This window comes from Gymnoscopelus microlampas (assembly GCF_963454915.1).
Source record: "Gymnoscopelus microlampas genome assembly, chromosome: 14".
In the NCBI taxonomy this organism is placed as follows: Eukaryota; Metazoa; Chordata; class Actinopteri; order Myctophiformes; family Myctophidae; genus Gymnoscopelus; species Gymnoscopelus microlampas.
The window spans coordinates 24,289,516-24,303,415 of NC_139951.1; the positions used below are offsets into that span (position 1 = coordinate 24,289,516).

The window sequence follows — 13,900 nt, forward strand, 5'->3', positions numbered from 1 at the left end:
TGCCGAAAATGACAATATTGTCTTTATAAATTTGCCCTAGAACGCTATAGGTGAGGTTACTCTCTCCAAATGTTATCACTTAATGTGTCATCAACATGGAGTGTTTGTGAGTGAAGGCTAGGTGTACAGTATGAGAAATATATTGTTTTAAGAAAAATGTGCATTCCAAAACAAGTAGTTCAATATTAGAATAAACAGAACTCACAATCTTGAATCATTATTATTAGGAATTTTAACAGTGTGGATTCCGTTTATATGCCCAGCAATTCTTATTGTGATAAACTGGTCTTACTCTGGGGAATGTCTTCTGCCCTGAAGACCTTGAGTGACAAGGTGACCCATCGCAGAGTTACGCCTGCTGGCATGAGAATGTTACTTTCTATATCATCGTGGTCATCATTAGCCTCCCTTTTCTCTGCCTGTGTGTGAGAGACAAAGAAAGACAGACAGACAGACAGACAAAGGGTGAGAGAAGAATAGCAAGGCATACAGCATTCACCTTATTTGATTTCTATGAGAATTGACCATATCCACATGGCAGACATTTGGACGTAGTTTGAATACAGTATGTTCATTGAGAAAGCAAGTACTGTAGGATCATTAGTCAGAGTGAGGACATCCTTACTGGAGGCTCGTCCCCTGTTCCCACCACGAACAGGCTGACTTTGAGGTAACCCTTGGCCCCCTGGCTGGAGTCATCTGGGTCATTCAGCAACAGCCATTTTCTCATGATACAATGGGCTGCAATGGAAAACACACAGTACACACAAACACAGGTAGTATGTAAATGCAGAATATTCAAGCGCATGACACTTACCTACACAGCATTGCACACACACACACACACACACACACACACACACACACACACACACACACACACACACACACACACACACACACACACACACACACACACACAGAGAGAAGTAAGAGAAAAACTATAGTGTGTAGGAGTAGTGCAAAGTAAACACACGCTTTCGCACACAGTCTCACTCCCTCACAATAACCTCCATTGACCAAATGTAAATGACACTGTGCATGCAAATGCAGTTTGTGGAGCTGTGTGTCGACTGTAGCTTACAGGGTTCATCATAGATGTAACCAACATCCACCTGTCAGAGACAAGAGATTATTCATATTAATGATTATGAAGACATTCACTTTATATGTCACAATGGTAGCCTAAAACTTTGAGGAGTGCACCAGAGACAGAGACCTGACAGAGATACCTAGACAAGATTATGTACCTTGTACTCCCCCATAAGACTGTCCGCTCTTAGAGAGTAGGAGTTGTACACCTGTGGAGAGGGAACATGACATTTGAGCACCAGTACCATGGAATACTTTTAATGTAGGCTGAGAGACCCTATGGGTTGTGTATGTGATTATTCAAGTAAAAGCTACATACAGTTGTGTAATATGTGAATTCATTAAGAATTAAATAATTCTTTCATGTGAAATAACATCAGTCTTATGTATCGGGCGGCCATAGCTGAGTGGTTAGTGAGCCCGCCTAGCGAGCCAGAGGCCCTGGTTGCCCCAGGTTCGATTCCAGGCCAGGCCAGCATATGTGTCGATGAAATGAAATTTGTCCCTGAGCAAGACTCTTAACCTTGCTCACAGGTTCTCATTGGAAACAAGACCGCAAGGACTTTCATGAACAACCTGTTAAAAGGAATTATCCTTATCTTGCCCCTTCAAACAGGCATATAACAAAGACTAGGCAGACCCTGGATAAAGGCGTGAATATCAGTTGACTGAAACCTACAATATGACTTCCACCATACTGGTAATCTAAACTGTTGTGTTCTGGTAAAAGTGAACTGGAAGTTGACTCATTCTTTCTAAAAATAATAAAATATCAAGTTTCATAGCAAATGCATTCATTTAGTCAACTATGAACCAACAACAGACGCTCCTGCTTGAACGGACTCCTCCATTGGTGAACAATTATCTAGATACCTGAATCTCTGCACATTTTAAAATGCAAAGTGAGAGAGTATGAGTGATGCTCTAGTTAAATCATACAGATTTATTAAAGAACCAGTAGAAACACCACAGGGAAAATATATTATAAATAATATGAAATGCCTGCGGCCATGGGATAATGTACTGTAGATGCATAAGTTTCCAAGTAGCACATCAGTCATTCAATCTGGATTAATGGACATGGACTATTCAAGGCCGGCCCCAGGGTCCGACAAAATATTCTGATATGAATTATGCCAGCAAAACAGGTATGACAGCAAAACAGGGTCACAAATTGACTAGACACTGCTTCTTTATGAAGGTCACAAACTGCAGGTCACAAACTGAGATGGCTGGGACAGCCAGGCATGGGAGGTATATTTAAAGAATGCATAGGATTCTAAGAATTAACTTTACTTACTCGGAAGCTGATGTATTTTTCAAACAGATCTGATGGTAGCATGTGCACGTTGAAAAAGAACATCTGTAAAAGAAAGAAACATTTGGATCAGACACTTTTTCTAATGTGTACCTTGCAACCTGAATTCTGTATGAAACAGCACCCTTGTCACATACTTGTTAAATTGAGCTTCTAGTTACAATGGAAGAAACTAATTTTAAGTTGAACAGTTATATGTGGCTCACAGTGAAGTGAGTGTACCTCATCAAAGAACGGACTGTTTCCCATCTTGATCCTTGTCCTGTGGGTGTCTCCACATACGTTCACCTTCACCACCGGCTTGATGTTGTTGCCCGACAACTGGCGAGCCTCAATAATCCGGACACGGATCTGAAGGGGAGATACATGAGTCAATATATGAATGAAAATGTATGTATACATAACAATTCCCATTGACACACTATGATTCATAAAGGTAATATTGGCTTATGGGAAACTTTAATGTGTATGAGAATGCCAAACTTGGTTCAAGAGTAGAAAAGGTAGCACTTCAGAGCTGGGCGATATGACTTCAAATCAATATCACAATTATTTCAAATGTATGCCCCAATTATGTACAATGAAAGAATAAAAATAGGGGAAAATAGGAGATCTACAAGCTTGGAATGTGTCGTGAATGATGCATTGTGAGCTTGTAGATCAGCCATTTTGCCATTTTTGTATGCCACCATTGTACACACATTATAATACAGGGTTAAGTGGTTATTCAGACTAATCGATTTAGTCAATTATAATAAATCAAACATCAGATAAAATTGTTTGTGTCCATTTGTTGATATCACTTGCTTCTCGTTATTCGGTTTCTTGTCGATTATTGGTTCCAAATATCTGTTTTGAAATATTTCCGGTTAATTGCCCAGCCCTAGTAGCACTGTTGCATTAATTTAACAAACTTCACCTGGAAGTCCTGGGGCTTGTTAGTCAGTGTGTGGTGACTCCGTGACCTCCTAGCCAGCTGCTGGTTGAAGTTAGGAGGCTGACATGGGGAGGAAGGAGCCCCTGTTGTGCCACCCAGACCCCCATCTGCCACGTTCTCACCATCCTCATCACCACCACCAGCTAAGGGGTTTTAAAATCAGAGATACAGTATTTTTCTCTTACTTAAATAGATTTTTAGATTTTTATTTTTACAACAAATGGAGAGTTCCATTTCAAAACCTATCCATTTTGGATTACCTGAAGGTTATTCATATTTTCACAAGATATACAATACAGTGGTTTGTGGCCACTTTCTGGAACTTTAGTTGTCTGCCAAACTTTCAATTTCTTTTTAAAATTCTAAATGCAACATTTTGCTAAGAGTTCAATGTGGTGCAAACATTTTTAACCATATTCTTTTAAGACCAGGGCCTGGACGATTAGCAATTTACAGAGCATGGCATTCATAACATGAGCTAATCTGATTAAACCATTAAACCTTCGCTGCAATCTGCCGTTTCCTTAACGACCTCTGGAACCTACCAGCATCCACTGTGGCATTGCCTCCTTGGGGATCATTTGGGTTTGACCCAGCATTGGCTGGAGGATCATAACCAATCACAAGGTCGATTGTAGACTGGAAAGAAAGTGATCGCTGATTTATCAATTGTGCTACCATGACATGTATTATATTTATCGTAGGATTAAGATGCAGGAAAACTAGTTGGACATTAGCAACAGAGTGATGAAACTTACTCCGATACTTTGACCACTTTCATTGACCAAAGGCACATTTTTGGATGGCAGTGATCTCACTCGACCTGATGCGAGGTCTCTCAACGGGATCTTGGCAGAACCGAGGAACCTGCCAGGGAAAACACGGAATATAGATCAATAAACAGATAAATATTGAGTGTTGTAAAGATGTTATGTAGTGTACAGTACATGATCATACCTATTTGTATGTACTGTGATGGATTCAAGTAAGGGTTGTCCATCAATTAGTGAAATGAGGGAAAAAGTGCTCCTCGGAGCACAGGTCTCTGTCAGGTAAGGTAGGTTATTGTGGGCCAGCAATGTTCAGAATTCGCCAACCAGGATGGAATATGAAAAATCGGACAGATCCGTCTTGATCACATGACCATAGAGATAATGTGTACCGATGTGTGTGATGTTTGAACAAAAATCTGTAGGAGTTATATAAAAAAAACTTGCCTGCCGGTGGCGCTATAATAAGCCAATGTGAAAAGGGTGGCATTTCTTCCTCAACCTAGTGGGAATATGCGTGAAAAATTTCACAGCAATCAAACACTGCATTCATGATTTGAGGCATTTTGAATCGGTATCGTGGGGGAACGTGTGAGTGAATCCATATCAGTCTGGCAATGCCAGGCTAGCAAAACATAGTCTGCGGGAACAAGTCCTACCATTCCAGTTGCACTAAATATTAATACAATGTATTGAAATTATGGATAAGAGAGAGAGAGAGACACACACACACACACACACACACACACACACACACACACACACACACACACACACACACACACACACACACACACACACACACACACACACACACACACACACACACACACACACACACATGCTGGATAATGTCACAGCCACAAAAGGGGCACTAGGAAGGGACTCCACCCAGAGCTAACAAACCCTACCCAGGGAGGCAAACCAAACACACCCAGGGACTTAGATTCAGTCAGCACAACACAGAAGCTATAAAAAACAGAACCTATCAAATACAAATTGTGCCACTTACTGTAGGAAGATCATATGAGCATAGTACACCGTTTTGATCACTTAAAACCAAGAGTAGAACACAAACCCAGAAAAATAATAACAGTCTTGACAGTGTTCCAGTACTATACTACAAAGCATCTTGAGATAAAGCTATAGATCCAACCACAGCTACCAGTTAAAGAGAGAATTCATGTGCAACTTTACATAATTAGAGTCAGACATGTCTCCACTTGTCTCCACCCTCATAAACAGTGAATTCAATATGATCAGATAAAAAATAGATACAAGTTTTCTATCACCTTAAGTTATTCTTAAGCTGTTTGTCAAGTGAAGCATTATTGGCTAGATATTATTTCCTGAACACAGGACTACTGGTTAGACAAGACAGCGTCATTTCCTGAACAGTGTTATTTCCTGGACAAAACATTTTTGGGGCAGACAGTGTTATTAGATGGATACAGCATTATTGTCTTGGCAGTGACCAGAGCTGTAAATAATATAGCATCTAAAGGGAGGGATTCTCGTGTGATTTGGTGATTCCATCTACCTGGAATGCAACCTCATAAAATCTGATGGGAGGCCCTAATCTTACCAAGTTCTGATCTGACATATTTAAAGCTTACTCTAAGATGTTTCAAAAAGTCATCACAACCGGATTTGTGCACCATTTGGTTTTACACCAGAGACCTGTTCTATACGAGGCAAAGCCTATGTAATCATAGCCTTTACATCTTTGCCCGCGAGGAGACTTATCCTCCTTTCATGAAAGCTTTACCATCTAGCTTTACCAGATGGATTAAAGGGACTATGCATTTCTTGAAACTAGAGAAAATCAAATACACACTTGAAGGGTCTGTTAAAAAATTCAAGGAGATTTGGACCCCCTTCCTTGACTATTACGAAAGCTTACAGGTACCAATTAACGAGGAGGCCTGAGTGGGTGGAGCACTAGGCGAGACAGTAGGGTTCATCTTTCCCCTCCTTCCCCTTTCTTTCTTTCCCCTTTTCCACTTTGACCTTTTCTCTTTCTTTCTTTTTTAACACAATTTTTCAACAATACATATATTTTACATGTCTTGTTCCAGAGTTATATGTTTGAAACAAAACCAATAAAAACTGTAGAATCTGATGGGATGACCAGTAATCCACAACACTTGTTTCCCAGGCATTCTCTTGCAAAGGGGCTTTCGGGAAACTGTGGGGTTGTTCCCTCAATGCATGAGACATTTCTTAGTAAATCCATTTAATTTGATTCCCAGTCATTTAATGCCAACTAATTCGAATAAGTGATTGGTTGGTTAGTTTGTCGATCGATCAGGCTGATGGACCAGATTCTGAACTTAATAACTGAATCAATTACTGAACTGAAACATGACATGGATGTGTTGTATAGCTGCATCCTAACATACCTTGCAGTGATATTGCCCTAAAAACAAACAAAACCAGAAACTAGCCAGAACTGTTTACTTATTAGTTAAGAAAGTGGGAAGGGTCAGTGCTACTGTTTGACTAATACTCAAACAGTCATTGTGTTGTTTTTGACCATGAACAAAGGCCCTTTTAATACTTCCACGCAAATGACAGAGGCACAGACCCAAAACAGACTTTGTGACCATTTTCAGAAACTAGTGAGTCAATGGGAAATATTCCACCACTGATGAATAAACTGCCATGTCCTTCCTTACAAAGGGAAACAATGAAGCACCGAGCTGGTGAACTAATCTGTGCCATGTTATTTGCGTAAAATAAAGTGAGATTTGGGATAGATTTTTCCATTCTCCAGGATGTTAGGTGTCCACAGTCAGGTCAGACAGGGGGATCCATCTCCATAGAGTTGTCACAGAAAGTAGACAGGTTTCCCCTGAATCCCCTATATCCGTCATTTCCCAAGTGTTTCCCTGTATGACGAAACCATGGTATGCGTCAGCCAAATAGCTAGGATCACCCATCTGTGAAGGGAGGGGGGTTTCCATTTCCAACACAAGCAGCCTTGATATCCTTGGCTGTGTTTTAATCTATAATGTTACTCCCTTCTGCTGTCATCAAGTCATTTCCCTTCACTGGTTTGGAGAGATGGAGGAGTGTGAGTGAACTGATAGAGGTATTTGCTCACGTTAATATAAGAGGGTGTGAACAAGCTTGGTCTAGTGTGTAGCAACTCATGTTATGCTTCCCTGATCACAGCTATTACAGAATAGAATCGCTAGCATTCAAGAGTACATGTAATGTCCCACTTTAATGTTATTTAACCTAAAGCTATGATGCACCAAGGCAAATACACACATTGGTTATGTGAATTTTTAGGGATGTTGGCTCGACTTACATTCATTCTGCATCTCCTAGCTAACCTTAACCCTAATAATTACATACCTAACCATAACATTATGAAATTGCGGGGTGTCAAATTATTATTAATTGTTAAATTATGTCCCCGCTAGTTTGATGATCAAATCTTGGCCCGTCAGAAAGACTTATATGTTTTCAATTATAATTTTTCCCATATCAAGTAAAAAAATGTGTAGCCTCGGGTGAAATAAAGGCAATGCTGGACATTCAAAGACTCATAGTTTTTTCCCTCGAGCTATCAGAGCTCTGAACAAGGACCCATCTGTCTTCAAACTTTAAATATCCGGTCAACAACTGAGCACGCACAGTATTTTTTGGGGCAATCTCTTTGCATCATTTCGTTTTTCTTTCCATTGTATCTACGTAGCTCAGAATCATTCACCACATAATATTTACTGTTATTTTAAGTGCACTATGTATATACTGTTCATCCTTCTGGTGCATGAATGTAGAACTACATTCTGTACAATATATCTTCAGTTGCTACTTGCCAATTTACTTATCCATTTATATAATGTATATTTTCCATGTTGGCTGTAATATATGTAGCTGAAAATATCTTGCATGAGATGAAATTAGTAATTCCTACTTTATACTAGATAACCAGATTTTTTTATAAGGTTGGTAATACAATGGCTTAAATAAATGCCAGGGCCATTAATTGAAGTTTACGGAATATGCAACACCTTGAGTGAGCTGTGAAACATGGAACAATCTATTCTTCAACATGAAATGGGAAATGATGAAACAATATCTGTTCATTCAGTATAGCCTACACTTTTGTAATGTTTTTGTTGAAATTAAGTCACAATTCCAAAAAATATGACAAAGAAGTTTTACCAAGGGATCATTCCAAACAGGGCTTTTTAGATTGCTCAGAGTGCGAATCACTCTCTCTACGGGGGAGTCCGGTCTGGAACTGTCTAGCATCATTGCCACATGGACTGCCCGTTTCAGCTTACCCTACATTTGAATTCTGAATCAATTAAAGTGGTGCGTGACTCCTGGTGCATTCGGTGCAGAGGTTCTGCCTGGCACCACCAGGGTAAAATGGAACTGTGATCTTGCGAGGCCAGCTGCTGTGCAAGGTTACAGGGTGCCAGGGCCATGGAAGAGCTCATGAGACAGATTATTATAAATATATATTTTTTTAATCTGAAACTAACATTTTCACAATCAAACATTCGTATGAGTTTGGCATAATTATTATGTTCAAATTTGTCATATTTGTTGACAGCCCTGGTGAGGTCATTCACTACCATTATAGCCTACAATGAGCACGGTCTGAACCCTGCTGGCAAAATGAAATTAAGAGTAATGGCAGACATTCTGAGGTTTAACCTTTCACATTTCACAGCAAAAGTAAGCAACTGCCATACCATCAGCATTCCTCTCAGTTCAAATACCTGATGCTCACTGACGAAAACTATCAAATTCCTGACTAAAGGAGATGCACGAGACTAGACTGCAATTAACATAAACAGTCTTATGACCATCTCCTGGCCAGTGTAGAGAGTAGTGTTCTAAAATTCGATGAGCACAGTTTAAACAAGTTTAAACTCTTCTGTGTTGTTGCCAAGGTTACGGGGGAGAAACAGCAGCTGCAAAACTATTTGGGAAAACCAAGCAGAGAGCGACAGAGACTTCCTACTCTACTCCCCCCCCTGTTCACATCATTAGGGAGGGAGTGTGTCAGCTGGGCCGGCCCAGTGGAAAACTTTACTAACTTTACATGGCAGACTCATGTGCACTCATGAGCTAGATTCGCTTATGAAAAGCACCTCCCACAGTTATGACTGAGCCAAGCCCTGGATAATACTGTAAAAATGTATGGTATAGTAGTCACAGGCATGAACTGAAAATATACATGGCCGCTTTGACACACTTCATGTGACGCTCTAGTTTTGATATATTTCAATGTTCTTAGAGCAGACAAGACTTTGATCGCCCTAATTAGCAAAACCTTGGAAACATTCTCTGTGGTTGGTCTACAGTAGATTGGTCCCATATGTGATTGTCTTCACTGCACTGTGGAAATAAACAAACCAGCCTGTGAATGAGTTTGAAGCATCACAGCAACTTTTGAGTTACTCTGTTCCACTCCATGACACTTTGTCAGGGACCAATGTTTTATAATTAAGCTAACTTTTAACAATAGCCTTAATAACACTGATGTCTCTGATATTTCTGTGTACACTGCAAATCTTCAGGACACTCAGTATTTTATAATGTAGTAGACACAGTACAATCCAACATGGAGTCTGGTCAAAAGCCTCAACATATTCTCTCATATTTCAAAGCCATCCATTCTGGCTCTCCCCCTCGTTCTGAATGTTTTCCTTTCCTCCGTCACAGTCATACTCATGCCGGAGAGCGATAGAGAGAAGGGAAGACAAACAGTGCTTAAGCCATTCATTCATTGTTGTCTAACCAGGATCCCAGCTCTTGCCCACTCAGCCCGTACAAGTCTCAGCATGGCAAGCAGGCAGGGCGTGGGTTATAGAGAGACCGGGTGCACCGGGAAGCAAGACAACCAGCCTCTCTGTATTAGCAACAGGACTCAAATATTGGCTTGAAGTGCCTATCCAAACGTATCATTTGCCTTAAACATTACTGTGGCATTGTAGGTGATAAAGGTATAAAGTCACAGTGAAAAGAGGTGACCGAAGGGGACTTTGGTATGTATTGTTATATTAGCACGTGCCTGACTGATATATTCGTCATCCGGACGATATTGGCCTATCATAAATGTTATTAGCGAAAACCTTTTTTTATACAACTAATGCTGAAAAATAGGCTTTGGGTAATTTCTTGTTTTTCTTTTTTAACTTTATAGCACACAAAATGTAGTTAAAGTACCAAAAGTATAAAGTACTCATTATGCAGAATGTCCCATTGCACAAGTTTTCCAATGTATAAAAATATATATAATACTCAAGTAAAGTACAGATCCTCAGAATATGTACTTAAGTACAGTACTCAAGTACATTTACTCTACTGTCCACCACTGATTGTAAGTGCTGTTATTTGGTGGGAAATTGGCACAGATAAATAAGTTACACCTGCAGATACTCAGCAAGAAATGAATGGTGAAGAAATGACAAAGAAAAAAGTGATACTTCTGTAACTTAATTCTGAAGTTGATTCATTCACCTTGTTGTCCTGCTGGCTTCTCTCACACACACACACACACACACACACACACACACACACACACACACACACACACACACACACACACACACACACACACACACACACACACACACTTAAGAAAAGGTTTGCAGTGTGATTCATGAGGTGGGGCCCAGAGTGTGTCTCTCTTACAACACTTCTATTTCATCAGGTGAAAGCAACTCCAGTAGCCAGGCAGTGGATTTAAAGGGCTCAAGTTGTGGGGGGTCTTATACTCACTTATCTTTCCCAATAGTTTCATAGTCTTTCACAACGACGTCGATGTAGGAGGAAGAGTCCAACGCAGAGCCTTTCAGATCAAACTCAAGCACCTGTAAGGCATAACGACAGGAGACAAACAGCCCATCAGCTATGGATACACAGATGCCTCTAATGCTTATATTTTGCCTCTTGAACAAAATGTGTCGTCTGACTGCACCGCTTGTCACAAATAACTGATTGTCAAGTAAAGAAATCAGAAATCAGTTATTTTCATTGAGTGACACTGTTGTATGGTGAATTGTGAATTAGCCGGCAATAAGGAATATACTTGTAGGTACAAGGGACTAGCCTAGTAGCATGTACGCATCTATTCTTCCCTGATCTACCCTGTAATGTGAACACTGTACCACCAATGATGGATATTTGTATTATCAGGGGGAAAAGAAACCACATTTTCCTCCAACATGGTGGCGTGTCCCTCACCACCCTACAAACATTCCATGACAGGACTGTTATTGACACAAGTCGTCTTTTTAGAAAGAGATTCTGTATTTAAATGTGATTACGACCAGAGGCCTTATTAACCTTGCTAGATAAAGACAAATGCAATTAATAATTTTGTACAGGACAGTGAGTATCATATCACATCCCCACGGTTAATCATAGAGTAGATTATGTAAACATACATATATCCCATTTACAGGGAAGTCAAGTTATATCTTGGAATCATTGGATTAAACATGACAAATCAATTTGTCTTTGGTGGAATGCATAAGGTTCACTTGGTGTGTGTGTGTGTGTGTGTGTGTGTGTGTGTGTGTGTGTGTGTGTAAAGATTACCTCATTCCACACTGGGTTCACCTCACTGTCAATTGATTTGGTTTTCTTCTTTTCATCTGAAAGTGTAATGCATTTTTGTGAAAACCAAACATGAAAGCCTATAGCCTACTGTAGGCTACTGTCAGTTTCTCGTTGGTACATGATTTGACATCCATGCAAAACACTCAGGTAATTATATAATTTGATCTGTCTGGGCAAGGTGGGTGACGCCTTAATGTGCAGTTCTATCAAATTGCATACAGTAGTAACACAGCATCCCATCCAGGTGAGTTACATCACTGTTTCTCAAAGTGGGGTCCAGGACCTGTTAAATGGACAACAGCTCTGTAGTCTAGCTCCGACTCTGAGTGTGCAAATGGAATTTGGTTTGGTCCAAATTACATGTTTACCAGTTACATGGCAATCTTGTCAGGAGGCAGCAGGCAGTGTCCACCAACCTCTGCTCAAGTCCATGACAAGACGGAAAGTTATTTCTCAACAACTCGATTTCAGAGCTCTATGTGGCTCAGTTCATTTACTAAAGGAGGGTCAGAGACTGAGTAGTACAGTAGATAGGCTACAGACCTAGTCGTATGGGGCCAACTCTTTGCCGTTTTCATCTTTAAAAATGCATTAAAATGAACTTTAATTTATCCCATGTATAAATATGATTATTACCCGTTTTGTAACATGTAGATGGACGTTGTCTATCATACAAAACGCCACAACTCTTGCATTTTGCCTACTTCCCCGACCCCCATAGTCGCCGACAGAACTTTTTGACGGCAGTCATATTGACAATTAAGTTAGCCTATATAATTACTTCCTCCACAGGTGTTACCAATTACACTAATTAAGGCTCGTTTGAGCGTGTAGCAAAGCCAGCCTTCCAGCATGCACCCGGACACTGGTTTGAATGGAACACAAAGGGATAATTACCTGGAGTAGTAGCCTAGTATTACATTTAGACAAAACTCAGTCTCTCTTACCTTTGAAAATGATAGATGTGATGGGATCAGGGCTACTAAAACTCTTCTTAGGCAGTGCCTTGGCGGATTCTACTACAACTCGCAGCATTGTGGAAAAATAAATAGCCTAAAAACTACAAAATCAGTGGACTTTAAAACTGTCTCAAGTCATTCCACAAGCTGTGCGGCAGCATCCTCACTGCCGCCCCATCACTGAAGCCAACGGGCAGGAAAGTGGAGGAAATAGCTCACAGTCTCAAAGGGTGTCATTTAGGGGAAAAGAGGGCGGGTCACGAGAGTCGAATTATCCTGACTGGCAGCCAGTGGTGGAAAAAAGTACTCACATTTAGTTAAGTAAAAGTATCAATACTGCGATGTAGAAATACTCTTATTGCAAGTAAAAGTCCGGAATTCAAAATGTACTTGAGTAAAAAAGTACAAAAATATTAATATCAAAATGTACTTAAAGTACTAAAAGTAGAACGTACTCATTGTGCAGAATTTCACAAGTTTTCAAATGTATAAAATGTATCCAAATCTTTTGAAAATAACACACCTGCAAGCTCACAATGCGTTGTGAGCTTGTAGATCGGCTATTTTCAAATGGCCGATATAGGGCTGAAGTGGTTATGTGTGTTTTGTAATAATAATACAAATTTACATTTACAAAGTAACTTAACTACTTGAGTTTTCAAATACTTGTAGTGGAGTAAAAGTACAACATTTGCCTCTGAGATGTGGTGGAGTAGAAGTACTGAAAATTTGTACTTAAGTACAGTAATTGAGTACATGTAATTAGTTACTTTACACCACTGCTGGCAGCGCCCTGCTACAATGCTTCCACCATAGACAAATAAAGGTAGAAGCCTCCTTCGACTCTGGGGCGTCTGTATCGCGGCCGCCACATTAGAGGGGGCACGCTCCCTTACTACTGGCCAATCACAGCGCGTCTTTCCCGAGACTTTGCAGAATCTAGTTGTATAAAAATACAACGGGATTATTTTATACCAGTGGTTCTCAAACATTTTCATGTCAAGGACCCCCAAATTGACACTTATTAGCCCGCGGACCCCCATTTGTAAAGATAAGCCAGGGACCCCCATAAGAGAAGATTTGTACGGCTCTAGCAGTGATTCTCAATCATTGTAATTAAAGGACCCCCCCCAGTTTGACGTGCATAAGGCAACAACAGACCCACATTTAATGGAATTTCTATCTCTGGGACCCCAATTCATATTGTAAAATCAATGTTAATTTAACT

At 40.2% G+C, this 13,900-nt stretch overlaps 1 protein-coding gene across 3 annotated transcripts in view; it reads right to left on the reverse strand.

The window, feature by feature from the left end:
- LOC311059501 (myoferlin-like) overlaps positions 1–12,879 on the reverse strand; it is a 48,914-nt gene extending 36,035 nt beyond the window's left edge. For 2 of the 3 annotated variants that reach the window (XM_084077502.1, XM_084077500.1), the window contains exons 1-12: positions 12,661–12,878; positions 11,693–11,748; positions 10,871–10,962; positions 4,106–4,214; positions 3,893–3,986; positions 3,330–3,490; positions 2,633–2,761; positions 2,393–2,455; positions 1,251–1,301; positions 1,085–1,115; positions 626–741; positions 293–419 (exon numbers count right to left, since the gene is read on the reverse strand). In XM_084077502.1, coding sequence (XP_083933628.1) covers positions 293–419; positions 626–741; positions 1,085–1,115; positions 1,251–1,301; positions 2,393–2,455; positions 2,633–2,761; positions 3,330–3,490; positions 3,893–3,986; positions 4,106–4,214; positions 10,871–10,962; positions 11,693–11,748; positions 12,661–12,748 — 1,117 coding nt within the window. In that variant the 5' untranslated portion in view covers positions 12,749–12,878. Of the gene's footprint in view, positions 1–292; positions 420–625; positions 742–1,084; positions 1,116–1,250; positions 1,302–2,392; positions 2,456–2,632; positions 2,762–3,329; positions 3,491–3,892; positions 3,987–4,105; positions 4,215–10,870; positions 10,963–11,692; positions 11,749–12,660 lie in introns of all 3 variants that reach the window. The other variant, XM_084077501.1, reaches the window with a different exon arrangement.
- Positions 12,880–13,900: the final 1,021 nt, after the last annotated feature.